We start from the raw sequence: 26,904 nt of genomic DNA, 5'->3' as shown, positions 1-26,904 counted from the left end.
AAATATCTTAACTTTGGAAATAACGTCCGAGGTAAGAAAGGACTTGAAATGAATGCTGCTAATATATTGTGTGTACATGTATGCTACAACTACAATATCGGCTCTAGTAACTCAGACTTCAGGTTTAGAAGATGAAAAAAGAAACTCCTGTTTACTGTTCATCAGATGAGAAATCTAAAGAAATTAACAGATTTAACTGCCATTGTAGTTAATCAGTATAAAAGTTTTGTAGCTGCAAATTCTGTAAGTGTCATAACACTATACAAATGTCCATAGTGAGGGAAATCAAAAGGTCCCATTTTTTAACAGCCCATCACCAACAAGAACCATAAATGGATCCTGGGCTTCCAGCTCTTGCAAAAAGAGAACATGCATAGACAGTACTTTTCATCAATACTCTTCAGCCTACTATTGTTTTCAACTAAAAAAAGTTCAACAGCTGGATGCAGTTTCTCTACAAGTATTCACCCTGAATACATTTCCTTTTCTGTGAATTTGTCCAGTCTCACCTTACAGTTGACTAAACTTCTGGTATTCACAATGTCTTTTGTCACGTAGTTCCACAAATCTACTAACCACTGTCAGAGCTACCACTTTTTGTTTTGAACCTGGCTCCTATCACCTTCATTTAACGCCTTAGTTTTTGCACTAGAGGAGAGAGGGGAAAAAACCCCAGTCTATCTCCTGCCCTCACATGCTACGATAGTCGGAAGAATAATGCATGCATCTCAAATTTATCACCTTGCAAAATGAAGCATCCTGGCTTACATAGTCCAGAGTTCTAACTCCTCTTCCCAAACCTAACAAGGCAGCAGAAAATTACACAGCAGTGAGTTTTTCTTTTAGAACCTCTCACGTGGCAAAGTGTATGCACATTAATATTTTGTCATAAATCACATCAACTCTACAACACTGAGCTTGGGTCTCTGAAATCCTAGTCTAGAAATAATATTCCTCTGTAAATTCCACAATGCATTAGCACTCTAAAGCAATCTAACACAGAAATATAAAGATCAGTGTCTTTTTAAAGCCCCTGAAGCTCACGGAAGTCTTCCAAGTAGATTTTACCAGTCTCTAGCCACAAATACAGGCAGATTAAGATAAGAACTACCTTTTCCTATAGTCAAATAAAAGGTTAAAATTGGAAGTGTTTGGCTTTAGCTGTGGCAATGTTGGAGAGAGAAATTACAGTTACATTACATAGTTAACCTATTTACGCATGCCAGAAAGCAATAACCTGTATACTAATGTTTTAAATGCAGATAAACAGGCACTGACAGGCTTGGCTTGCAGCACATTGACAAGCCACATGTTTGTGAAACACTCAAGCTCATTTCACTTCAAAAAGGAAGCTGGCATATGGCTTTCCCTCTTTCCTCTGTACTTCCCAGGCTCTCTACTCTGTATCCTCATCTCCAAATCCAGCATGAATTTAAAAAAAAACAAAACAAAAAACAACAACAACCAACCCTCAATAGTCTTTCAGACTAAGATATTTACAAGACAGAATACAACAAATCTCTCTGCACAACTATTCTCTTTCTTGCATGAAAAGACAATGTAAAATACGTAAGGTGCTGTATTTATGGTTTTTTTCTTTATTCTTTGAATTTTCAGAGTATGGTCAGTTTTCACCACTCCTGAATAGTGGAGAAGGAAGATGACTTACTGTACCTTCTTGTTGTTTTCAGAAGTGGGACTCAAAATGGTAAGTTCAGGCCTACTTGGTTTAGGCTTGGGAGATTCACAGGAGTTGATAAAATTCATGATGAATGGCTCCAAATGCTGACCTTTCTGAAACAAGGTAAGAGTGACCTGTCACTAGCATAATTGGAGAAAAAACACAAAAAATCTGAGTTTCCGAAAAAAATTTTGACTAGCCTGTAGGTCAGCAGCACATAAAATTAGTCATTGCCATTAAAATGCAGGCAACCTGGAAGACTCACCTCTTTCATCAGCTTTCCTGGAACAGATTTTATAATTTTACCTATAATGAGAAACAAACAAACAAAAACTGTGTTATCACTGCCCGATCTTGAAGACATTTTGCTCTACTACATTTTATGAACTAATTGTCTAGTACTTAATTTAGAAATAGTTTTTAAAATATGTATTTTTTAATTTGGCACAAAAAGCTATGAAAATAGTCTTCCGCATATCTAGCTTGTAACTTAACACAGTACTTTTCAAGAAAAGTTACTTAAAATATGAAAAATATACAGATTATTATCAGAATACTTCTTTTAAAAAAAGCAAAGTACTCTAGATTTGCCTATGTAATTTTTCTAGAAGCTCTAACGTACACAGCTATAGCACCATAACAACAGTACTGTATGAGACCAGCATCGGCACAATTTTCTGTATTTAAGTTCTTCATCCTTCATAAACAATTATCACAAAAGAACTCAAAAAAAAAAAAAAAAAAAAAAAAAAAAAAAAAAAAAAAGATTCTCCTCTCTCCCTGAAAAGATCAGCTAATCTGGAGAGATTCTGGAAGGATCCAGTCTTGAAAATACTGGTGAGTAAAGCCTTCAAAATTGGACAGGCCACAGCTCTGGTCTTAAAAATCAGCTTTTCTGTCCTGTTAGAGCTATCAGGATACAGCGTAGTAACTCTAAATGATGAAAAATGGAAGTGCCTAGGATTAGTTTTAAGCACTACATTTACAGTATTATTTTTCTTACCTAAATGCCATTAAGTTTTTACATCGGAAAGTATGTACAATGATCAAATGATAATAATAAAACCGCTCATTCTCACAAAAAAGTCTTACTGAAACGCCAATACTTGTTAAAACAATGTTTAAGTGAAGCATAGTCCCAGACATGAGATGCATAACAGTAAACACCATAATTATAAGCTCTTTTAACTAAGTTGGATCTAGAGGGGAGCTCTGAAGCAAAACAGAACCCTTCAACTGGAGGATGACCACCGAAATCTCGTTCAACAACCTAGTAGCACACTAAGAGAATGGCCACCCCAGCAGGTTCACAGCATGACCAGGAGCAGCAGAAATGCAGTGGCACAGTTCAGACACGGCTTTCCTGGACCACACTGGCACCAGAACCACAAGTGCTACAATACAAGAAGACAGAATGGCCATGATGTTGACCTTATCAGCTCAGGGCTGCTATCCTGGGACAGCTACATTGCAGCCAAGCTGTAAAGTCACACTGCAGTCTACTTTTCAGATTTATTATCAGCTCTTACAGTAATAATTTCTCAACTTCTCAATTTCCATTTGGCCTGCCTACATTATGCACATCACTGCCTCAACTATTAAGTAGTTCATGTTAAAAAAAAAAATCTAGCTAATACCAGAAATATTCAATATTACACTTTTCAGATTAAAATAAACAGATCTTAATCAACAAACACCCAAAAGTCGTTTATATTAAGGAATCTTTTATACCCTCACACCTGTAAACAATGACTAACCTGTGCAGATTTGACTCGTGACAATACCGTAAGTCTTCTTGAACTATGAAATTTGTTAAAGAAACCTGATCACCTTGCTTGCTCACATGAAGATTCAAAGGCAACAACTTAAACACTTTTTCCATAATCTCAAAATACCCTCCTTCAAGGAAAAAATATCAGCATATCTTGCTTGCTGAGCTATAATTTTAAGGGCTGTAAAGGAGCAGAGTTCTTATCTACAACCTCTATATCCTTACACATCTATTCATTACTACTATCATTCAATCACAGTATCTACAGTATTACTATTTGTCAGCATAAACCACTAGCAAATTACATACCAAGATTCACATCAGGCAACATTTTATCAAGAAATTGAGTCTCTCCTCCATTGGGGGACAGGAAGTCAGCTAAAAGCTGGCTGTTACTTAGTTCTGGATGTTGCAGCAGTTTCTAAGAGACAGAAGGAAAGAAAGAAGTATAGGTACTTTAATCTTTAAAAATCAGTTCCTCTGTAGCAAAAAGATATTCAAAGAGAATTATATTACCATAGAAATTGTCATTTGCAAAAGATTTCTGTTTTCCATCACATGAAACTTTAACAGGTTCTGTTTGCTCACCTGAACCCTTTCTGTAACTCAAATTACTTAGATAAAAAAAAAAAGCAGATACTCTTTCATTAGTTTTCTGTCATAAGTTTTAGAATATTCTTTGCTCCAAAAGTTTGTCTGATACCTGCAGATATTCCTGAAACTCCTCTCTCTTGGATTTTAAGAACTCGTAGTTCTTGGGGCCAATGATTCTCTTTGAGGGAAGCTGAGCATCAGGAAACGTACCTAATAAAGACATCAAGGAGATGAAATTATTCTTGTAACACAGCAAACCTTGGTTTCACTATTATAAATTTCAGCTCAGTACTGAATGATAATCACAGCAGTGGGAGAGTGGCTTTCCAGATGGAGAACATACCGTGAAATTCCGTTAGCTTCGACTCAAGCACATAAAATTCAAGATACCTCCTGTAGACAGACCAGTGTTCAGGTTCATGCCCAACTGGGGAAGAAAAAAAAATACAATGTTAAATATAAATCAGGTTTTATGGCACTTCAGAGACAAATTAAGCAACAGCAAACAAATGCTGGATTATTATAGCAAAAACCTCAATGATATTAGTCCTCTAGATTGCACTAACATAAAAAAAAAATCCCCAGCCAACTAATTTAAGTCTTAAATTAAAATACATACCTGGCAGATGGATATGGTACTAGCATGGAAATTACCACCTCATTTAGAGGATCCCTAAAATCTAAATCTAAATAATGGAGCACTGCATAACTTCAAAATTTATGAGGGCTGATTACGTTAAATCTATTTTCAAACTTTTAACTGAATGATGTATAGAAATACTACGTATTGAATACAGTCCGCTGCACCACCAGCTTGAATCCTGATCATTCTTCCCCCTGAAAGATATAACTAAATAGCTCGTACACAATTCCTGCTTATTGTGGAAGTATTAGTCTGACTACACAAATTTATGCAGCCACAGGATGATGCTATTTTCCCCACTCAGCATGGATGTATTGCTATTTAGATAGTGATAAACTCTCTGAAACCCAGGACGGTTCCTAATAAGCAACACATTTTCATTTCCTAAGAACTGTATTTTAAAGTTACATAAAAAGTTATTTATTGTTCATTATTCCAAGTTCACAGCGGGTGAAAGAAGAATATGCCAATTGTTTATTAATATGAATCATAGGATCAGTATTTTTTGAAAGAGAAAATCTCAAATTTTGGCATGAAATCTAAATGGAACTGATTTGTGCTGAGGAGCCAGTTCTCAACTTGCAAATACTAAATGTGATATTTTAGCTCTCAAACACATTTCCTCAGAATTTTCAAGTCATTATTTCAGAATCAGAAGAACATGTATGCAAAATACACCACAACAGTCATCAGAATACAGCACACTAGAATACTTTGAGTTCATTTTTAAATTACATTTTATTTATCCACAACACTGCATACCTGCGCTTCTATCATTTCTCTCCACATCAATGCAGAACACAGGAATTCTCTCCTTTCTGTCTTTTCTTTCCAAGGAGGGATCTTCAAAAAAATCTACATATGGGATGCTAATTTTCCATGCGGCAAGGTTGCGGGGTGTATTTGGGGTACTAACAGCCTCCTCAGGAGAATCATCTTCCATCACCATAACGCCTTCTTCAATCTGTAAAGATTCAAACATCAAGATCAACAGTTCTATTTTAATTGGTTCAGTCTACTTTTGCAAAACTTCTATATGATAATGAAACGTAAATCGAGTCTTTAAGTATGTGTCACTAAGTATTAAAAGAAAAAGAACAACCATTTCATTAATGGACTTTTCATGTAGATGAATTTCTGGTTTTAGATCCACTGCAAATTAATTTGAAGTTAGTGGCTTTTAGTGAGATCTGAAAGTTTCTTATAGAACTATCAAGTTCCGTATCTGATACTTCAAGGAAAAACCAAAACGGGGACAGGAAACAGAAGTAGTAAAGGAGACAGCTGGAATAATGCCCCAGACTGAATTCTACAGGAACCAGCTTGGGTCCAGCAGATTTAGCTGCACTGCATTTTCCAGCATGCTAGGACCCAAACTGAAGACTTGAACTTACTAGGTGATGCCAAGAAGCTATCTAAACACAACAAGAGACAGAGGCCAACAGTGCAGCGATTGAACAGGTCTACCAACCCACAGCCAAGTGCAGCGGAGTAGGTTGTGGACACAGGAATCCAACTTGCTCTGCAACACGCAACACAAACACGACTGGGATAGAATTCTTCCCGCAGCCCAGAGCTATTTTAAGGAAAGCCATCGTAAGCATTACTGCATTCCCCACCAGCTCCAGTTTCAGCATCATACTCCCAGAAACAGATGCACCAGGGAGCAGCATGGACCTAATCCTTGCTGGCTGTGCGCGGGGCAGCTCCAGTGCATGGAGTTCAAACTCAGACTCTACACAATAAAACGTAACCCTGATTTATCCATATGCAAGCAGACCTTAGAAGCGGTGCCATGGGAAGGCTGAAGAAATCCTTTTGAACTTCAACTGCAGTCCCCCAGCACCACGCCGACATTCACTTACGCTCACACCGACAGGCTGAGCTGCCCACAGGTAAGAAACCACCCAAGCACCACACAGAGCACCAAATTCTCAGGCCCCCGGCAATGACAAAGGAAGCACCACAAATCTTTTCCGGCCATGAACAACAGAAAGATTGCCTTAAATACCTAAAAATGAAAAATTCAAGCTTCAACAGCTACTCCTGGAAAGTAATTTCTCCAAACAATGCTTAACCCAATTCTCATCTTCACCACACAGAAAAAAAAGAATACTAGACAAAAAAAAGACCCAAAGGAATGAAAATGATTTTTGCAAATGAAGAGACAGTGTCTGTGAGAAGGAAGGGTAGGGCTGGCCTTAGACTCAAACAGGACTCAAATATAAAGCGAAATGGAGAATTTGTGGGGAGATTAGCCCTTACTAAAGATGTGCTAAACGTTTATTCTTTTTCACTTGCTTGCCTCACTTGTGAAAATAAGAGTAGTCCTATTTCCCTAAAAACCTAAAATTGTCCGAATCTAATGTAGCCTGCTGCCATGCTGCAAGGGCTTCCAAAACACCGCAGCCCTGCGGAGAGGCAGGCGCTGCCCGACGAGGAGCAATGCCCAAGCACATCGCCCTGCTTCCAGCCCGCGCCTGCCGCAGCAGCGGTCAGCACCTCGCTCTTCCCACCACAATTTACAGAACTGTTAATTATACCCAGACAGGTTAGAGTTAAGCAACAATTCAAAGGTACATTATTTTATTGTCTCACATGGAGACTTGAGAGTACTGCCACTTGTTAAAATAGGAGATTTTAACATGAAATCACAACACGTGAAACTACAGCAAACTGGAAAGCATGAATCCTGCTTTCAAGTTCTTTTTTCTTAGCTTCATAATTTAAAGCCAAATTCTCCTCAAAGGCCAAGCCTAGGTGGCTTAACAAGTTCTGCTTGTATTGGGATAATCTAATTCACAGATTAAGGCAATACAGCACCCCTGAAATAATTGTGGCTGTATCTGCACCACAATATTCAAATGACCATGACCTGACTGCAGCTGAAACATAAATGATTCAACACACACAAGCAATCTTTGTTCAATTTTGTTTTGCCTTTGCACAGTACTGAAATGATCCTCAAACTGTTTATAGTGTGGACCGCTGTCTTCCAAACTGGATCTCCGTGGATCCACTGACCGAATCCCTTTGCTTCAAAATGCCTCTTTGCTTCCACTTACCCGGTTTATTCAATGAAAAGAGAAACTGTGAGAGGCAAAGAGCAGTTGCCGTTGCCGCTGCACAGAGACCGCGCTCACCTAAGGTGGTTCACAATTTGAGAGCTAAATCACAGACTGTGCTCTTTCACAAATCAAACAAAAATAAGCCCAGCCTGGAATGAACAATTAGGGCTCACAAACTGCAGGACAAACTTGCATCGAAGAATGGAAGAAATGGGACAGATGCTCTCTGAACCACAACAACAGGGTTGTCGGGGTGCTTCACAGCTACAGAGTCTTCCGTACGAGGTCTCACCCTCATTGTCCCCCCTCCTCAGGCTTTACGCAGTGGTCAGCACCGGACAGAAAGAGCACAACAACGCTTCAGGATGGCAACGCCAAGTCAACCACAGCCAAGTTTCTGCAGATGGGGCAGCATGGACTGAGTGCAGTTTGCACTCACTCCTTCAACCTGAGGGCTGAGCTATCGGCTGCCAAGATTAACACTTCATAATCTATCCTGACTAACTGTGTATATTTGCCTTAGCACTAAATAGATAATCTCCACTAGGACCTCCTTGCAAATACACAAGATCATTCTAGAAACACTCAGGCTTATTTGATTGTGTAGTTTTTGACTAAACTATATGCATAGGCATGGACTTGATCAAAACTCAACTCTTTGTCCACTTTTTCCAATTCTTTCTTTTTTTAATTTACCACTGCTTGCAGCTCTCACCTCCTACCATTTGCTGAGTTTCATACACCGCAGAGTTGGCACAAGGCTTAGAGCAGGTACAGGTCAGTCGTTTCCTGAAGTGCCCATCGAGGGGCCGTAACCTCTTCGCTCAGCCCTCCTGAGGTCGTATTGGATCATCAGCAAAGTTTCACACACTCATAACCTCTTTTCACCAAACCCCTCACCTGACTTCTAGCCTGGTTTTGCTAATCCTATGTGAATTTGCAGGCTTTTCCACTATGACGACCACAGCACATACATTAACTGTAAGCCAGGAAGCATGAATTTCTGGGAGTTTTACTCCTCTTTCTAAAGATATCACCAACCTGTACTAGTTAGAGGTTGCCTCAGTCTCTTTCCATTTGCTCTATTCAACAAAGCCACAATTCAAGTCTATAAGTCTTCTGAGTGCCTTGGGAACAATATCTGTGCTTTAATATGCAGTATATGTTTTGCTATATTTAAAATTTAGCTGACAGATGGAGCATGGTTTCACAGAATTACTATTACCATGTCGGCAGCTTACAAAGCTGCTGTCCAGAGCCACAGAAAGCTGCTAACACAGATTTCTGTCCCTACTTGATTTCCTTAGACTAAACCAGTGTTTCCTATAGGCTTTAACTGCAACCAACATGACTTTGTCAAAAAAGAAAAAAAAAAGGCAGAAAACACATTATTCAGTTCCTGTCACAATGCACAGAACTCCATTGTGCTGCCATTCTTTACCTTATATTTACCTTGAATCCACCAAGCTTACATTAATACCAATTACTTAAATACCTAATTAGGATCTGTGTAGAAGGAAATAACTTCCCTATCCTCCGTACGTAAGCTAACCAAAGAGTTGCTAAGTCTGTATGCTGCACTGCTACCATCTTACAATTATACTGTCACTTCCCAGGTCACATTTTTCTTACCCCATGCAGCTCTTCCTCTGACCCTGTGATGCCTGCTAGGAAACTACTCCTTGGCATTTGCTGTGACACTGTTAGTGCTGAATTCCGTATATTCAGTATTCACTCATGAGGTCACAGCTCTGTCCAGCTGTTCGTATGCACAGTAACCTTACAACAGTTTAGTGTTTTCCCTTTTCTTCTTCTCATCCACACTTACCAAGTGAAGGCACTTGGGCATTTCCCAAACTTTGTCTAAGGTGGTTTTAGTAAAAATGTAGTATGCTCCCTTTATTTAATGAAGGTATTTGAGACAATGCTGCACTTAAAACTTTCCATTCTTGCCTAAGCTAAAATAATTCTGTCCATCTGAAAACATTCCATAGTAAGGATCAGATGCTCTATTTTCTGTCTTGCCAAATTCAGCAACTTCTCACAACTTCTTGTGCTCTGGCACAAAAATATGTTCCTTCCCTGAGCTCCACTGCTTCAATTATACTTCAACCTCTACTATAGTGCAATTACATTTCCATACTCTTTGGCTAGCAGAATCTACAACAGCAATGTGGCAAAATTAACTTTTTCATTAGAAAATTAACATTTTCATTAGACTCTCACCTCAAAAAGAGAGAATTTACAACAAGAACTTAAGCGTCCAAAAAATCATCTGCAACAGTTCTGCTCCCTTAAAGACATGACTTCTATGAAGATTTAACCTGTAGAGAAAATTGCCTTTTTTTTTTTTTCTACTCTTAAAGAAAAAAACCAAACTGAGTTCTAAGTTGCTGAGGCCTTCCCACCCTCTTCTGCAAGCAATTCTGAACAGAGTGAATAATATAAACTCATATTTACACTTTTAGCTTCGGGCGTTCAAAATGAGCTAGCAGTTTATGAAGGTGATAAACGCTTTCTTTCTTAGGAACAGGTACAAAAGGTTGAATTGGCAGACACACTGTAAAAAATACATGACTACCAAACAGCTACTGACGAATTTCCTCCTCTTCCCTTTTTGAAATTTTCCATTTGTCCCCCCACTGTGCTTCACATACCAATGTCCCATGCACTAATTTTACCATTGGCTCCATTCATTGCTGTTTAGCATGAAAGAAAAACATTAGCTGAGGCAGGACTACGCCTCGTGATCAGCAGACAAAATGCTGCATCATAGACCAACTTGACAGCAATTTCTCCATTACTTTATCTATGGTTTTAAGGTCTTGTGGCAAGCTTCATCTGAAAAGCCACGCATGCAGTCCTATGCGTATCTTATTATGGAGAATTATAAAATGGCACAGTAATTTTTTAGAGAAAAATGCATTGCTCACAAAAATGTCTGACACCACTACTTTTAGTACTTCTCTGTACTAAAGCAATAAGCTCAGCAGCACACTAACTGGGGATGTGGCTTGTGAATGAATACACAGAAAACAAGGCAACTTAATCAGAAGCCAGCACGCGGAAACCCCACAGCAAAGAAAGACAGCAGAAAAAGCAGAAACTTAACATTTTCAAATAAGGAAGAAAAAACTCCAAACAACAACAAAGACTTCAAGACAGATTTAAAGCATTTACTCACAAAGTCATCTTCTCCTTCATTTAAGTTATAGCTAGGCAACATAGCTCCTTCCATTGCAGAACTCTTGAACACACCCTTTATTTTGTTGCCTATTCTGCTGATTCCAAATGATTCTCCTCTCTTCTGTGTGGTCCTAAGGATTACAGAAGCCACAGAGGTCACAACGCAAGGCATATTATTACGCAGCAGCTCAGTAGGCTATTGCACATTTGCAGATAAGAGAAACAACTCTATATAAACAAGTATCCAGTATACTTACAATTCCACTTAAACTGAAGTTCACTTATGGCAAATTTGTTCTCGGATCGATCAGCAAAATTCCTTAATTACACTTTTAAGAGATACGGGATTCCCATATGCTTAACCATGAGCAAAAGTTAACCTCTTATAATAGTATCCCAGTAATGCAGGACATAGAATAAACAACTAACTATGCAAAACAATTATGTTTTGACAGCAGAAACTGTCATCTTGCTACAGGCATGCACACCAAGAAGGTCACTAACTCTGTCCTTTTCCATGTACTCATATTTAAATATTTACCCACTCTTGCCAAGTACTGTAAATGGTGTACTTAGATGTCTTTTTTTTTTACATAAACATCCTAGAATTTTACAAGTATGTATGATTCAAGATAGATCTCGACTTTTAAACATTGGAGACAGACAAAAGGAATGTGCAAGGAGCAAGACTGAGCATGAAATAAAACAGATGTAATCGAAGAATCTTGGCTTGAAGAGAGAGTCTGACTGAAAGATGGAGACTTTTTTAAGTCTTGCCACTTATGACAAAGCATCCAAAAAACAACAAGGTATGAAAAAAGACAGTCAGTTGGGCAGAAAGCACAGCCCTTAATGAGAGAACAGATTTTATAGCATTCTTATGCCCTTACACAGGACCTGACATGGAAGATTACTTCTTACATAGAAATGCTACTAATTCTGGAAAGAAAAATGTTTCTGTTGAATATGAAATCAGCCTGAGGCTACTTATGTTGATTCAATAAATACAGTTGACAGACAAGTTAAAAATCAATACAGTGAACTGCAGAATCAAAGACCCAAGAGGTTTATAGATTACTGAGATTGAAAGCACAATTACTACTTTAGAAGACAAAAAAAAACTGCTTCTTTTTGTTTTAAAGGAAAAAATTATTAACTACTGAATAGTAGTACCAACAGAACAGCAGACACGTGCAGGTAAAGTGTCTTCAAAGCCTGTAAAACCATGCTGACAACATCAACTGCTGACTCAAAATGTGCATGTTACTAACAATCCTCCTGTTTACAATTTTACCCAGACTGTGTACATGACTGAAATTGCGTAAATAATCCACTGTTTTTACAAATCTTTTGTTTTTTCTATCTCATATTATTATCATCTCCAAAGCAGACAGGCACCATCTATCTTATTTATCTCTGCTAACCAAAGATAAGGTTGCTTGGCTGTTTGTAGTCTAAATCCACGTTTGAACAATTTTCCTTTATTTCTAAACAACTTCTACATGCTATTGTGCTGAACTGAACTTTTTCACATTGGGGACTGACCTGAATCTTGTTGCAGAGCTTAAACATTGGGCTAGCAAAATACAGAGCTTATTTAGACAAAACTACACAGCTTTTCTAGAAGAGTAACACTTCATACTTCTGGCTTGACTCTTGAAGTAGTTTTCGTCACTCTTGTGAAAATTTGTGCAGTTCTCAAGATTTTGAGCAAAAACATTAATCTGCACAAGCTTAAAGATTTTATAAGATGCTCCAATCAGTTCTTTCTGGACTGATCATGCTCGAGCTGAAGGCAGAGCTTTGCCTATAACCGTAGCACTGAGCTGGGTGGGGACAGGACTCAACCCGACAATCATAGAACCATAGGTGAAAAAAGACCTCTAAGATCAAGTCCAACCATCAACCCAACACCACCATGCCTGCTAAACCATATCCCGAAGTGCCACATTTACTTGTTTTTTGAACACCTCCAGGGATGGTGACTCAACCTGGAGTTGAGCCCAGGCTGAGGACCCGGGCAGCCTATTCCAATGTCCAACCACTCTTTCAGTAAAGAAATTTTTCCTAACATCCAATCTAAATCTCCCCTGACGCAACCTGAGGCCATTTCCCCTTGCCCTATCGCTAGTTAGTGGGGAGAAGAGACCAACACCTGCCTCACTACAGCCTCCTTTCAGGCAGTTGTAGAGAGCAATAAGGACCCCCCTCAGCCTCCTGTTCTGCAGACTAAACAGCCCCAGCTCCCTCAGTCGCTCCTCGTAGGACTTGTTCTCTAGACCCCTCACCAGCCTCGTGACCCTTCTCTGGACACGCTCCAGCACCTCAATGTCTTTCTTGTAGTGAGGGGCCCAAAACTGAACACAGTACTCAAGATGCAGCCTCACCAGTGCTGAGTACAGGGGCACGATCACTGCCCTGCTCTGGCTGGCCACACCATTCCTGATAGGTAAGAACCAGCCCTTTCTGCCCTAACACTGAGCTCAAAGATCACGCCTAATGAGTACAGAGCAATCACTAAACTGGAACAGGTATAAAGTAACAAACTAGGATGGGACTCTCCTTGCAGGAAAAGACACATTCAGAACACAAACTGGTGAATAAGAGGGTACACAGACACATGGTGGGCAATGGTATGGAGAAAACATAGGACTGGTTTAGCAAAAATCCTTGAGCAAGTACACAGAGCACAAACCAGATTAGGTGAGCATGGAAAAAACCTGGGGATGTTAGCAGAGATGGACAGACAACAGGATGGTCAAAATTTTGAAAAAGTTGAGCAAGAAAAATAAAAAAATGACAAAAAAAAACAAGTATCAGGATTCAAAGCTAATAGATTCACTGGCTAAGTAGAAATAAGAGAAATAACTTGAGGCTAGGTGGAAGGGAAGAGATGGGACCAGGATATGGTTCAAGGCATGAGGGAAGAAAGCAGAGTGGAGGCGGCAGTTCAGAACAGAGACCAAGTCTTTCAAGACCTGTGAACTCTGCTACTGTCAACAAATCTATACTCATTCGGAAGAGTATCCCACTCCCTCTAGTGCTGATCCATGTCACAGCATTATTAGACCACCATCGTATAGTTGGTTTGTTGGCAGGGCCCTGAGCACAGAGCCTACAGGTTCCAACATTCCTGGTGAATGAGGTGACAAGAGGTTGGAATACCTTTTTTTTTTTTAAACAATCCAGAAGTCACACATACATAACATTAAAAAAAATTGTTGTTCACTTTATAGCTGGGAATTGCAGACCAAAGATTGCCTTAGTGCCACTGTGCGCTGTGGCATTTTTCAGTCGTGGATGGTTGCAAACCCATTTTCCCACAGGATCCCTGCCTCACTCTGTGCACTGAACGGATCTCTGCAAGTGATCAGCCAGGACTATGCAGCTGAAAAATGCTCTTATAAACCTCTGAGGGCCAAGTACCACCAGACAAGTTGTATATATCAGACAAGCTAGATATTTACACGCTTGTGAAGTCAGAGTACCCTTTTCTTTTGGCTGACTAAAATCCCTGTACCCAATTAGGAGAAAAGCCGAGCACACAGAGCTGCACTCAAAAATCAGTGAACTGCGCTTATCCCAAGTACTCCTTCTTGCTCAACAATCTAGCAAGTTATAACTCCATACACTGAACTGGGACATAAAAGATAAAAAGTGTCTATGTAACTTGATTCCTAGCCTGTAAAATGAAGTTGATAAATTTCCCTCAAGACTCCAGAATGGTATGAGTAATACATGTAGTACTGATGGCTCCAATAAATTCTAAGGAAGAGTTCATAATGAAAAAATTGTTTTCTGAGTTTGGATAGCATGTATTTAAAGAGGCGTGAACAATGAGAAAAAAAACCACTGAAAAGCTATTAAAGCACTAATCAGTGCTCACAGACTATCTAGAGCAGATTATAAAAAGTAACGTATGTTGCATCAAACCTGTAACAGTCACAAGAAAAGCTGCAGAGAGAAGTAATTTGGGGAACTGTTGGTTTGGAGTGCTGGATAATATTCATAAAATAGTTATATTTGCATGCAATGCTAGGCAATGATCATCCTGGACATAGCTGTGCACGATAAAACAAGCAGTTCACGGAATCACAGAACGTTCGGGGTTGGAAGGGACCTCTGTGGGTCATTTAGTCCAACCCCCCTGCCGAAGCAGGGTCACCTACAGCAGGCTGCACAGGACCCTGTCCAGGTGGGTCTTGAATATCTCCAGAGAAGGAGACTCCACAACCTCCCTGGGCAGCCTGTTCCAGTGCTCCATCACCCTGAGTGGATGAAACCTCAAACAAGATCTGGAAATGCGACATGGAGTAAAGGAACCTTTGGAGCAGCTAGCAGTCACGGCGGGGGCGGGGGGGAAAGCTTCAAGTTATACAAATATATTTCAAAACTAAAAACAACAGATAAATCATTAACAGCAAACTATATTAATGTATTGCAAACTTGTGAAATTAGTAATTAAGCAATTTCTAAATGCTTATGAAGAGGACATGGGGAGTAAAGCTTATGGTGGAGAGAAATGCAGTTCGGTCCAGAGAAGACATTGACATGTTTTTACAAAGAAAATGGACAGTTAATTACTGTTACAAAGGCTGTGTGATGCAGTCATGATAGATGCAGCGTAACTAACACATAACATTTATTGAGTGTTAGACAGACTTACCGGAAGTCATCCAAACTCAGGCTACTTCTGCAACAACAGGCACATAAATTACCTCAGAGCCCAGGAGAAAATAATGTTAAAAGAAAACAAAAACCCAAATTTGACAGACCTATTCAAACAAAACTGAATAGGCTTCGACCATCACTACAGATTATATTCAAATTTTAGATTTTGTTTTACAAGCGGAACTCATTCTAAGGTATCTTACACTGTCTTTCGTCGTGTTAACTTTGAAACTGGTAAATTATGTTTCCAAGTTGGAACTGACGGTGACAAACAACTACATTGTACACAACTGTTTACAGACTTAATTCTGCGGATTTTACGCATAACCACTCCCCAAAATTGTTACTATCTTTTCTACTTGGTCCTTTACTTGAAAAATGTTTTAATTTTATTGTCGTGTGCATGATGAGAAATCAAGATGTGTCTATTTCTATGTGTGGTCATGGTGTGTAGAAAATCAAGGCAGATATACAGCTATCCAGAAGTTTATACCACATAATGGCTCTTCTTTTTTTGTTAAGACTTCCAACACAGAATAATTTAAGTAATGTAGTAATGTATCACAAATACACAAATATGAGAAGGTGAAAGGGAATTCTTGTTCTCTCTTCCACACACCAGCACTGGAGCTTAAAACAGTTTTCACTGGCCACACACACTAAACATTAGTTGGAAATTACCAGTTGCGGAGTTAAACTGTTGACAATCACAGCTAGTTATCAAGTTACCAGAATATCCTCAAGGTGGCTTCTTTAACACTCCAGAAATACTTAGGACTTCTAATCTATTACCTTAGCAGTTTTCATAGCACATTATTTGTCCTATCTCTACACAAAAAGCTATCATTATTTGGTACAGTTCAAAGAAGTGATTCAAATCAGAAGTTACACACTGACAGTCACTTCTTCCTACTTTCCCACTTGTATTTTCTAGAAAATGCTCTATAATTTTCCTGTCTTACAATACGTGAAATCTTTCAACACACTACCCACTCATACATTCCACTGGGATTTCATACCTACTACTCGATCTGATTTTTAACCCAGCAGTATCTATGCAATACACACAGTACCCTCAGCAAAGCATCAAAGATATGGAAAACAAAACTCATCTCTTCGCGTATTATTTCTCTCAACTGGAACTAATGCTATAATAGGAAAGAAAAGGCAGGATAAGGTATGTGCATATGGACAACATCTGAAATAATTCCACAAATAACCTTTTTTCTTTTCTTCCTTGGCAGTGACTGTCTGTACCCTCTGCAGAGGGAAACTCCAAAGCAACAGGCAAAACTACTTTCAGATAGGACCTCTGTTTTATGGAAATAATCACAGAAGCACCACCTCAGGAACATACAGTATCTCTTATCATAAACCATCACATATACTCAGGGCATTCAAATTGTTCCAAAATGTGAAACAGACATTTTCAATAATGCTATGGATGCTGTTTGAACTCCAGGGGAATATGTTGTAACAACCCCCAAACAAAATTTGCTTATTTTGTAACCAGAGTTTTATCTCAAAAAGTCCAGGCAGAGACTGCCTTTAATTTCACCCTTTCTGTTCTGGAAAGCAAAGAACCAAGGAGGTGACCTAAGGTTTTCATACTTTTACTAGATTTAAGAAGCATATGACAGGATACTTTCAATCCTTGACATGAATAATTTTGGGAAAGATACCAGAAGGCAGATTTAAAGGTCTGGATGAAACCCTGAAGCCATCTTCAACAGAAGCTGGAACATGTTTTAAGGTCACCGTTCCTAGCTGAGTATCACATAGGGGAGAAATGGGGTTTGGTCTAGCTGCCTTCCATGACTCTGCTAAGAAACAGAAGCTTGTCAGCACCAATCTGCGAAAGCACTACACCAACGCTTGAGTCCTGGATCTACAAGAACTATAAAGACTACATAATGGATGTCACCAATGGAGATTATATTAAGAGAACAATTGTGTAGTTTTTGAAGAACATTAGCAGAGGAGAAAGGGATCTCACAATAATACACCTCACAGTAGGCTGCAAATCAAGAGGGCTGCTGCTGCTAGGTGTATCTCTAATGAAAGCAGAAAAAGTTAAATAAACTGCTGTTACTCCTCTAGAGGAGTAATCTAAGATGATAAACACAAGCATTTTCTACAGTACTGCAGATCTTCACTTCATACCAAGAAAGCAAGCCAATCTGTCTCACTGAAGTTTTCCTTCTTTTGGCTAGACCATCCGAACAATTCAGTGGGCTAGGCTATGCCGAGCCATCCAGCATAAAATGAAAGACAAGAAATTACGAGGAGATGCTCCTCTTCTCCACAGGCCCTTAGGAGCCTGTAGCCAATCTGTAAGTAAATAGCCCAAACCCAGAACCAAGGCTTCTGACACTACATTTCTGCAATGAATGGGGAGAGCTGGGGGCCACAAAACACATCTGACCTAGGCAAACGAAACGGCAAATCCTCCTTGTCACAACAAGAGAAGACTCCCATTGCACGACCAGGTTAGTCAGACACAGGGTACACTGTACCTATCCCTCCAAGTCCTCAAATCCGAGACAAACCAGCTTTGCACCAACAAAACGGTATTCATATATACAGTCAATTAAATCACCACTTCACTTCCACGTTATCTTATTCTCACTGTACATTTACTTTTTCCTTCACCCTTCTCAAATGTTGAGGCCCAAATCACATTTTAAATTCTTTAATGTAAAATATTTCAAAATGAAGAGACATCTTGTATAATACTGCTTGCTCCTTCAGTATACAATTCATCCATTTAAAAAAAAAAATAGAGCTAAACACGTAGTCTAATTAGTATCATACAGTAGCAAAATTCCTACTGTTTAATACTTATGATGTTTTTAACTAAAAATAAACAAAGAAAAACACTTAAAGATTCTACCATACCTACCTGTTAAACTTTGAATTGCGTGTTGGTGACTCTGCTCCTCTTAAAAGGTGTCTGAAGTACTACAACAGACAAATAAGGTATCAAAGAAAACACTGGGTTAAGTGAGGCAAGGGCTACTATGCAACAACATTGCAGAATTCAGGAAACAAGAACACAAGTAAAATCCTAGCTGCCCATCATCTAGCAGTTAGAATATTTATCTGGAAAAGGACTGACCAAATTTGCAATATATGTTCCCAGGAGTACTTACTTTACTTTACACCATCTTGGGATTAAAAAATGAAACTAAAACCAGAAATAAAACTAAAATTAAGCACCAAAATCCATGTCTCCTCGTTAAAAATCAAGCATTTGAAGCATTATAGCTGTTATGGGAAAGATGACCATCAATACTATTTTTGAGAAGTACACTTTATTAAGAACAATGCCACGTAAGGTAAGTACCCATTCCCAGGACAAATTAACAACTTCTGCCTCAAATAAATGCGAGAAGCTGACATTGCAACTTGATTTACAAACATGAACTCTAAAAGGGACAAGAATTCAGACTCGCCCCTGCATTTAAAGTGTTTCCCATTAGCAGGCTTTAGGCAGCTGCCCGCCCAATGTGTGTGGAATTTTTGTTTGTTTTTTTTTTTTTTTTAAAAAAAACTTGCATTCAGAACCCAATCATAGAACAATATGAAATGCCTGGTAAATCACTTTGAATGACCTTCCTGAAAACAGACACCTGACTTTTAGCTGCCTGGATGCACAATGCTGAAGGTACCTAAATACCACCTTTGTATCTTTCTTTAAGTACCATTATATTTTAAAAAGTAAATAAAGAGATTCTAAAGTTATTCTGTATCTATCATGCAAATTACTTTTGCATCAAATTTGCAATCATAAAAGCGGGGGTGGAGAGGATTTTGTAATAGCAGTGACATACATAAATTGTTACGTCAAATGAAGAGGGTTTTTTTTTTTTTATTATTCTGTTGATGATGTGTTGAACTAGAATAAATTCAACTCTCTTGCTGAGATTGGTCCCAGCTCTGACATGCTAACTGAAGTGGAAAACGGAGACACATTTTTCAGTTCCCCCTGCACGTGACTGCTGTAAATATGGTATCCTAAAAAAAAAATACAGTCTTCCTTTAAGACTACTCTTCAAACCTTTCACACTTACCTCATCACTGTGACAGAACATAGGGGTAAAAACGTTCTCAAGCAGAGAAAGTACATGCTCATAAGCTTCAAAAAGACACCTCATCGTCTGAAGTTTCACAACATCCATATATGAACCTTCAGCAACTACAAAAAATGTTTGCAAATATAAATATATAAATATAGGCACATAAACTTTGGTCTTTTTCTGGTCTGAGTTTGTGATTGCTTTGCAAGCTACTGTAAGTCTGACAAAAACAGAAATAAACTGACAAAATAAGGCTTAAGCACAATATAGCAAGGGTATAACAATTTTTAAAACTATGACAAAAGTAAGATTGATCATATTTAGATTAATTAGTCTTCTCTTTATTACAAAATGCCGTTTAAATTCCACTGTAAATTATTGCCTTCAAATTCAAACTTACTTCTTTGAATCTCTTCCACAATAAAAGGGTCAAATCTAATTTTGTCAATGCTTTCATCCAAACAATAAGTTTTGTAAATTTTCTGTACTTCCTCATGAAGAGACATTTTTTCAGTATCTGATAGTTCTGGCTGCAAAATTCGGTCATTGAATTCCTCTGATAAGTGAAGGAAAGAAAATGCATTTGTTTATCCACTTAGCTAACAAACAGCATCTTGAAGCAACCTATAACATCAACTCATTTTCCATCAGATATAGTAATTTGTAAGCTCTTAAAATTAATAGAAACAGAAGACTTCTCAAAATCTCAGTTAATAAGGTAGGTGCCTTCTTATTAACTATAACTCAGATTTGTTAATAAAATAATTACGAAAAATATATTTCAATTAAAACTAATTATTCCTTATAAAAGTAAGGACAAATCTGTGAAGTTGTTCCTGGCAGAAGAATGAATTTTTTCTCCCTAATTACCAAATTGTAAATTTTAGTTTTCTTTTAGCGTGATTTCCAGTTCATGCTAGACACACACAGAGCCCCAACAACTCTTTATACCAGTCATCTGCCTATTTTGCTATTTCAATCCCAAGACCCAACTCCTCATAATATTTGCAATAACATCTTTAATATCAGCCTAAGTTGAGAATGAACTTCCCCTGACAAAATAAAAATTCTATTCAGCACATTTATTGTGCAATCCTACTTGATTCATTGCCCCATCCCACTAATAGCATGACTGCTGGCAAGAAAGAAGGGAAAATAAGGTAGCATTTGATTAATTTTTTAGTTCATAAACAAAACCAAACTTCAGAGAAAGTCTACCAAGGCCCTTCTGGTTTTTGGGGCTTTATTTTCCTCAGTAAGTGCTTCTTCTCCAAAATATTTCTAGCAAGTGAAGAACAATGCTGCCTGGTTCTGAGACTGAGTATTCACTTCAACGTGCAAATGCTTAAAGCTTTTAAAGATCATCAAATATACCTCAGCACACGTATGCAACCTTACCTACAGTCAGGCAGAACTGCAGCACATGGACTGCCCCTTCCTGTTTCAGGAAGTTCATAAACCGAAATAAAAGGTCTTGCTGATCTCTGATCTCCTTTAGCTCCAGTTTCAGGACCTTAGCAGGTTAAAAATGCAGTCAGCCAATTTTCAAACTTTCAGCGAGTACATAAATAATGCAAGGAGTTGCAGAACAAAAACAACATGTAAACTAAAACATTCAAAACAGGAAAGCAAATTAATGTTGCCTTTGCTTACAGATGTTTTTTTATTTCTTGGCTCTGCAAATTTCTGAAGGAATGGAACCAATGAAGAAGTAGGTTCAGTTGCTTTCTCAGGCTGTAGAAAAAAATGACATGAGACAATTGGGTAAGAAAGCTTCCTTAATGGGTGAACAAATTACTACTGTATTAACTTTGACAGTACTCACTGGACTATCATCAATAAAGATCAGCAGCAAATGGTTGACAGTGTCCTGCAGGAAAATACAACACAAAATCACTATTAAAGAAACTCAACAAATCACATTAAAATCATTTCACTACTATGTTACGCCCAGGTTTAAACCTGTGAATATATTAAGACTTCATAAAAACAAAGCCTGGCAACATATTTTGGAGAATTAATCTTCAAAGTCTCTTCAAGTATTTACAAGTCAGGGAATTTCTGAAAAGACCTGCACAGAGATATTCTTTTTCCAGTGGAGGAAAGCTCCACAAAGTATTTTTACTGTCAATGCAGATCTAATGAACTACTAATACTTCCACAGCTACAGTACTTTCGGCTTACAGCTAGATGATACCTTCATAAGTATTGCAATTTCACCTATTAAGATACATGCATAAATAAAATCGAAGATGGCAGCGTTCCATCTTTAGAAATAAATGCCCTCTTATTTGCAGAATTAAGGACAAAAGAAATTATTTCAATACAGCTGCAAAAAAGGCTGGTTTACTTACACTGCTATAAAGATACATACAGCTAGAGTTCAAGCAATTGAGCCTTGTTTAAATGTAGTTACAGCAATTTGAAGATGCTTATACTAGGCACAGCATTCCCCTATTTCACAGGAATTGTAGTCCTTCATTAAAAACACATTCGTAAGAGATCATGGCAATACCGTATTTTAGTCAGTTCAGTCAGTTAAGCACTCAAACCAGTTACAATGAACAAACAAAAACACTGGCCACAAGATTTCTTTTTCTTTTACCCACTCAAAATGCACAGCAGGTCAGTTACTGTGCATTATTTGCTTTACCACAACATACTTGGTAGAAAAACAGTAATACTGAATAAATTAGTATTATTCCTGTGCTCCAAAGTCTTACAGGATCAGCTAAGAAATCCATTGAGGGAAGGAAAACAGAACCAGGCAGAATCTCTCTTATCAGAAGAGCCAGGGACCTGAAAAGAAGAAAAAAAAGAAAAAAGAAAAAAATCAGAACAAATACTAGATTATAGAATTACAAGTGAAGCTTCCAATGCCACTATATTTTACTGGGAAAAATTTTAGTATTTAATAATACCTTAAGCATGCTAGAATATTTTTAAGACAAATCAAAAAAACTTGTAAGCAAAGGGATAAGAAGAAGGGATGAGGAGGATGATTTTGGAGTTCATCCTTTGACTCCCCAAAAGTATTGTACTACATAGTATGCAGATACTTTAAAGAATACAATTCCAAATAATTTCTATACCTGCACTCTGTTGACTTTGGGGGCAAAATATAAGGAAAAAGAAGTTCAGTAAGTTTTCTTAAGTAGTGAAGTTCATCTCTTCGGCTTCTTAAAGCAACATGGAGTTCTGGTCCATATTCTTCTAAAGCAGCTTGCTGTAAAAATTCTGCATTTTTTACTGCAAGTAGAAAACAGTATTACTAGTTGTTTCAGCTTCTTCTTATTGTGAAATAAGAGGCAACTGCTTTTCATTTGAGCTAAAAAGTTAATACTTTTAGTACATATACAACTGCCAAAGGGATACAATGTTGAAACTTTACAAAAGAACCTTGGCTTAGTCTTCGAAGCCTGGCTGTGTAAAAATGAAGTAAGAATTCCTTCCCCAAACAATTGCAGCGTGCGTGGTTTCCAGAATGTTTTCTCATTTATAATTATTGAAGAACTCAACCTCTTGATTCTCCTAAAAAATTGCATTGCCCAAAGTCTGCCTCTACTTGTTTTTTTCCTGACCTCCCTCCCGGTTTCCCATTGATTGGGCTTCTATCTATTTACTGACTTGCCTACAACACAATTTGAAATCAACATAAACTTAAACTTTCATTCAATCCTGTTATATCTGTTTCCTGCTTAGAACATTTAGAAACAAATGTGAAGGAACATCTATTTTAAACACAACGTGAATCAAACCCAAACCAGCACGAGGATCTGCAAGAGTGCTGCCTCTCACAAGTAGCTGTACGGAGTTGAAAGAATACCTGCTTTATGAGATCAAAACTTATACAGATGAATTAGAAGCAACAATGTTATATTCCTTCAAATCACTTCAAAGGCAAGGACTGGGCTATAATAAATCACACCTGGCTGCACTAGCAATCCAGCACAGCCTGGTGCCAAGAGCCACACCAGGCACAGGTCAGGTACCCAATACATACTCGCAACCTGGAAGGTTAACGCTTGTTTCCATCATACTGAATTTAGTACAGAAGCCTGCTAGCTTGTCCTTCACAAACAAGAATGGTATCAACTGATATGGGGGATGCAGTAATGTATGGTGCCCGACAAACCTGCCTAGTTGGTGTCACTAAGAGTGGAGAGGAGGCATGCGCTCTCTGGCAAGGACAGGTAACGAATCATGGAGGTATAGGAAATGGCCCCTAAAGCAATCATTGGCGAAAGGATTCAGAAAATAAACAAACAGAAAAGGCTAGGCTCAACTAGCAACCAAAGCAAGGCCTGAAAGCTGCCTCTGAATCATGTCTTATGGTGGCTGGTTTAGCAACGTTTACTAGAAAGCACTACTAAAACTCATTTTCAGCTGCTACTTCACATATCTGCCCTCAGGGAATGAGTGTTTTCCTTCAAAACACTGAAGAAAATGGCTGTATTTTCAGTGCTGTACATTTAAAATACAGCTCTTCACTGCTAAAGAAATGTGTTCCCAACTCCTTAGTGGAAATCAAAGGAAATACAAGATTTGGCATAAACATCACTGCAAGACAGTCTAATACCTTGAAATTGTTGTGCCATGAACAACATCTAACGTGATCAAACTATGACTCGTTATTCATTACCGACTACTCACAGGACCAATGGCATACATTTATGGATATCAAGCAGACGTTTTGAGGGCAGAAAGTTCATGACTCCAGAGAAAGTAAACATCTATGCTTAAAAGTTGAATGAAACCACATTTAGTAGATACAGCGTTGTGGAACACAGACAGTGAAAAGAATACAGATAACAATTTTCAAACAGCAAGTGTTCCATTTTCCAATTATTCCTTCAATGTGCAGTTTTAATTTAATTTTTACATTGGCTCGTGAAGACATTTTTATTTGGATAATAATTAAATATGCTACTGCTCAAAGTCTCTCCATGACTTATAAACATAAACCTAACTTTTCAACATATTGAACAACTCCACTAACTGCTCACGTTAGTGTGCAGATGTGAAATCATTCTAGCTGTAAGAGTCACAGTGCAGCACATGAACTGCAAATCCTTTCATTTACACTTGGTCAATTGAATACAGACAAAAATCATCAAGAAGCATTGCTGTATGATCTTGATTGCTCTGCACAGACAAAAAACACATTCCTGTTTACTGTACAGAGAAAGAAAATCAGTATTTTCAACACGGGGAAATGAAAATCCAATCTGAGGTATTATACATACTGTAACATTTACCCTATCTGTCTTTGCAACCTCCAGAAGAAATGTGCAAAAGGATCGCCTTTTTTTTTTTTTTAATAAAGAGAAGCCAGTCAGTAGGAAAAGATTTAGCAAATATAGTAGCAAACATGCAGAAATAAACATTCATACCTCCCTTTGAAACCGACAACATATTAAGTCTTTACCTTTCTGCCTGGCCTTGGCTATCACTTCGATGTGTTTCATTGCTGCCTTGAGCATTTTCTTTGTTACAACAGTTGGAATATCCACCTAAAGAATAGTTTAAAAATAAAACCAGAATTGTTCTAGTATATTTCCTCCTCAAATTTATTACAGACAGTAACTATCAAACATATTAATTTGCTTATACGTCCCCATTCTAAACATAACAAGAACTCTAAAGAAACAACCCATGAATTCTCTAGGTGAACTGATACTATGCTTATTTTTCTGGGCAAAGCATACATCATCCTGTACAACTAAATGCCATAAACAATACTGTTAAACACATTTATTGTGAACTTGTTCTCATTACGATTCACCCACTGCAATAATTATAGTAATACAGCGTAATTTCCAGGTCACAGCATGTTACACCTAGCTCTACATGAAGATTTGACCACCAGCAACAGCAAGTTAACCACAGTCTGCTTCTAGCACTTGTGTGCCTTAACCCTCGACAACAACGCCCACAAGGACTAAAAGCAAAGTGAAACCCTCCTCTCTGTGTATATGCAGAAAAAGCGTCCCAGCTCAGGTGACTGCAGAACCAAAAGAGAATTTGAATTACTGAGTCCAAACGACCGCTAGTGCCAATATCACGTGATTCTGCTCACAGGTCAAATGCAACCCCAAGCATCTCCGTGGCTCCTTGGTTGAACTTGCTCCACTCTATCTCTTTTGTAATGGTGAGCCCAAAATTTGATGCTGTATCCTAGACGTTATCTGAAGAGCACCGAATAAAGGCAGATAATCACTTTCCTTGATTGACTGGCTCTGCTCCTGTCAATACAGCCCAGGATACTGTTGGCCACCTTTGCTGCCAGTACACACTGCTTGTTTGTACTCAGCTTACTGCCTACCTTGGCTCCAGGTCCTTTGCAGCAGAGCTTCTCTCTACAGCCAGTCAGTTCGCAGCCTGTACAGCCTCAAGGGATTCTTCATTAACAGCTGCATTAGTTTCCACAGAAACTTATCTAGAAACTGATTTACACTTTGCATGCCCTTTACTTTAAGCAAGAGGGAAAGATGTCTCACAGAAGCAGAAACACGCAGTTGCAAATGTTCAAAATTTAAGACTTCCGTTTTTCTTCCTATCAGAGTTTGTCCCTCCTTGATACTAAGTCAAATAAAGACCTTAAGTAATGAAATAGAAGCATGAAAGTCGTCTTGGCAGACAATGAAACAGACAGTGTAACTGCAAAGGCCAGAGCTGAGGGAAAGGCTGGGATTTTATTCATTTATCCAAGAACAGCATGTATTCCTGCACAATCTCCTGTAATATTTGAGGTGCACAACTACGACCTGACCCAGCCAGCCCAGACAAGGTAGCACAATTGACTAGAACTACCTAAAACTAACTAATTAAATTAAGATCAACTCCTATTTACAAGAAATAAAGTAGGAGCTCCCACTCCTCAATGGAAAACCCCGTCCTCTGGGACTCACATTTCAACAGTAATTTCAATAAATCAAGAGTTTTCTATGGAACACAGAGACAGGGGAGTCTTTATTCATGCAGAGGTCTGTCAAAGAGCACAGCAAGCAAATTGTTATCAACACTGTTACAGACACTATTGACTTTTGACAAAAATTTCAACCAGATGCAGGGCTATCTATACCACACTGTGCAAAGGGGAAACGCTTCGCTTTCCCTTCATAACTCACAACCAACCCGGAAAGGGCCACGACAAGGAAAATCCAGATTAAAAAAAAAAAAAAAAAAGAGAGAGAGAGAGAAAAGTGTAT

General features: G+C 38.4%; 1 protein-coding gene across 2 annotated transcripts in view; it reads right to left on the bottom strand.

Annotated features, from left to right (window-relative positions):
* Positions 1-26,904, bottom strand: part of SNX14 (sorting nexin 14) — a 55,254-nt gene that overhangs the window by 12,330 nt on the left and 16,020 nt on the right. The window contains exons 7-23 of one of the 2 annotated variants that reach the window (XM_075414414.1): positions 25,122-25,206; positions 22,786-22,942; positions 22,417-22,492; positions 21,519-21,563; positions 21,347-21,427; positions 21,092-21,206; positions 20,094-20,249; positions 19,688-19,812; positions 18,517-18,575; positions 15,610-15,636; positions 10,942-11,074; positions 5,452-5,653; positions 4,390-4,473; positions 4,156-4,256; positions 3,762-3,873; positions 1,947-1,987; positions 1,675-1,794 (exon numbers count right to left, since the gene is read on the bottom strand). In XM_075414414.1, the coding sequence (XP_075270529.1) occupies positions 1,675-1,794; positions 1,947-1,987; positions 3,762-3,873; positions 4,156-4,256; positions 4,390-4,473; positions 5,452-5,653; positions 10,942-11,074; positions 15,610-15,636; positions 18,517-18,575; positions 19,688-19,812; positions 20,094-20,249; positions 21,092-21,206; positions 21,347-21,427; positions 21,519-21,563; positions 22,417-22,492; positions 22,786-22,942; positions 25,122-25,206 (1,719 nt within the window). The remainder of the gene's footprint in view (positions 1-1,674; positions 1,795-1,946; positions 1,988-3,761; positions 3,874-4,155; positions 4,257-4,389; positions 4,474-5,451; positions 5,654-10,941; positions 11,075-15,609; positions 15,637-18,516; positions 18,576-19,687; positions 19,813-20,093; positions 20,250-21,091; positions 21,207-21,346; positions 21,428-21,518; positions 21,564-22,416; positions 22,493-22,785; positions 22,943-25,121; positions 25,207-26,904) is intronic. The other variant, XM_075414415.1, reaches the window with a different exon arrangement.

The sequence above is a fragment of the Opisthocomus hoazin genome, chromosome 2, assembly GCF_030867145.1.
Source record: "Opisthocomus hoazin isolate bOpiHoa1 chromosome 2, bOpiHoa1.hap1, whole genome shotgun sequence".
Classification (NCBI taxonomy): Eukaryota; Metazoa; Chordata; class Aves; order Opisthocomiformes; family Opisthocomidae; genus Opisthocomus; species Opisthocomus hoazin.
Note: the sequence above shows the minus strand (reverse complement) of the source record. Positions and strands in the feature narration are given on the sequence as shown.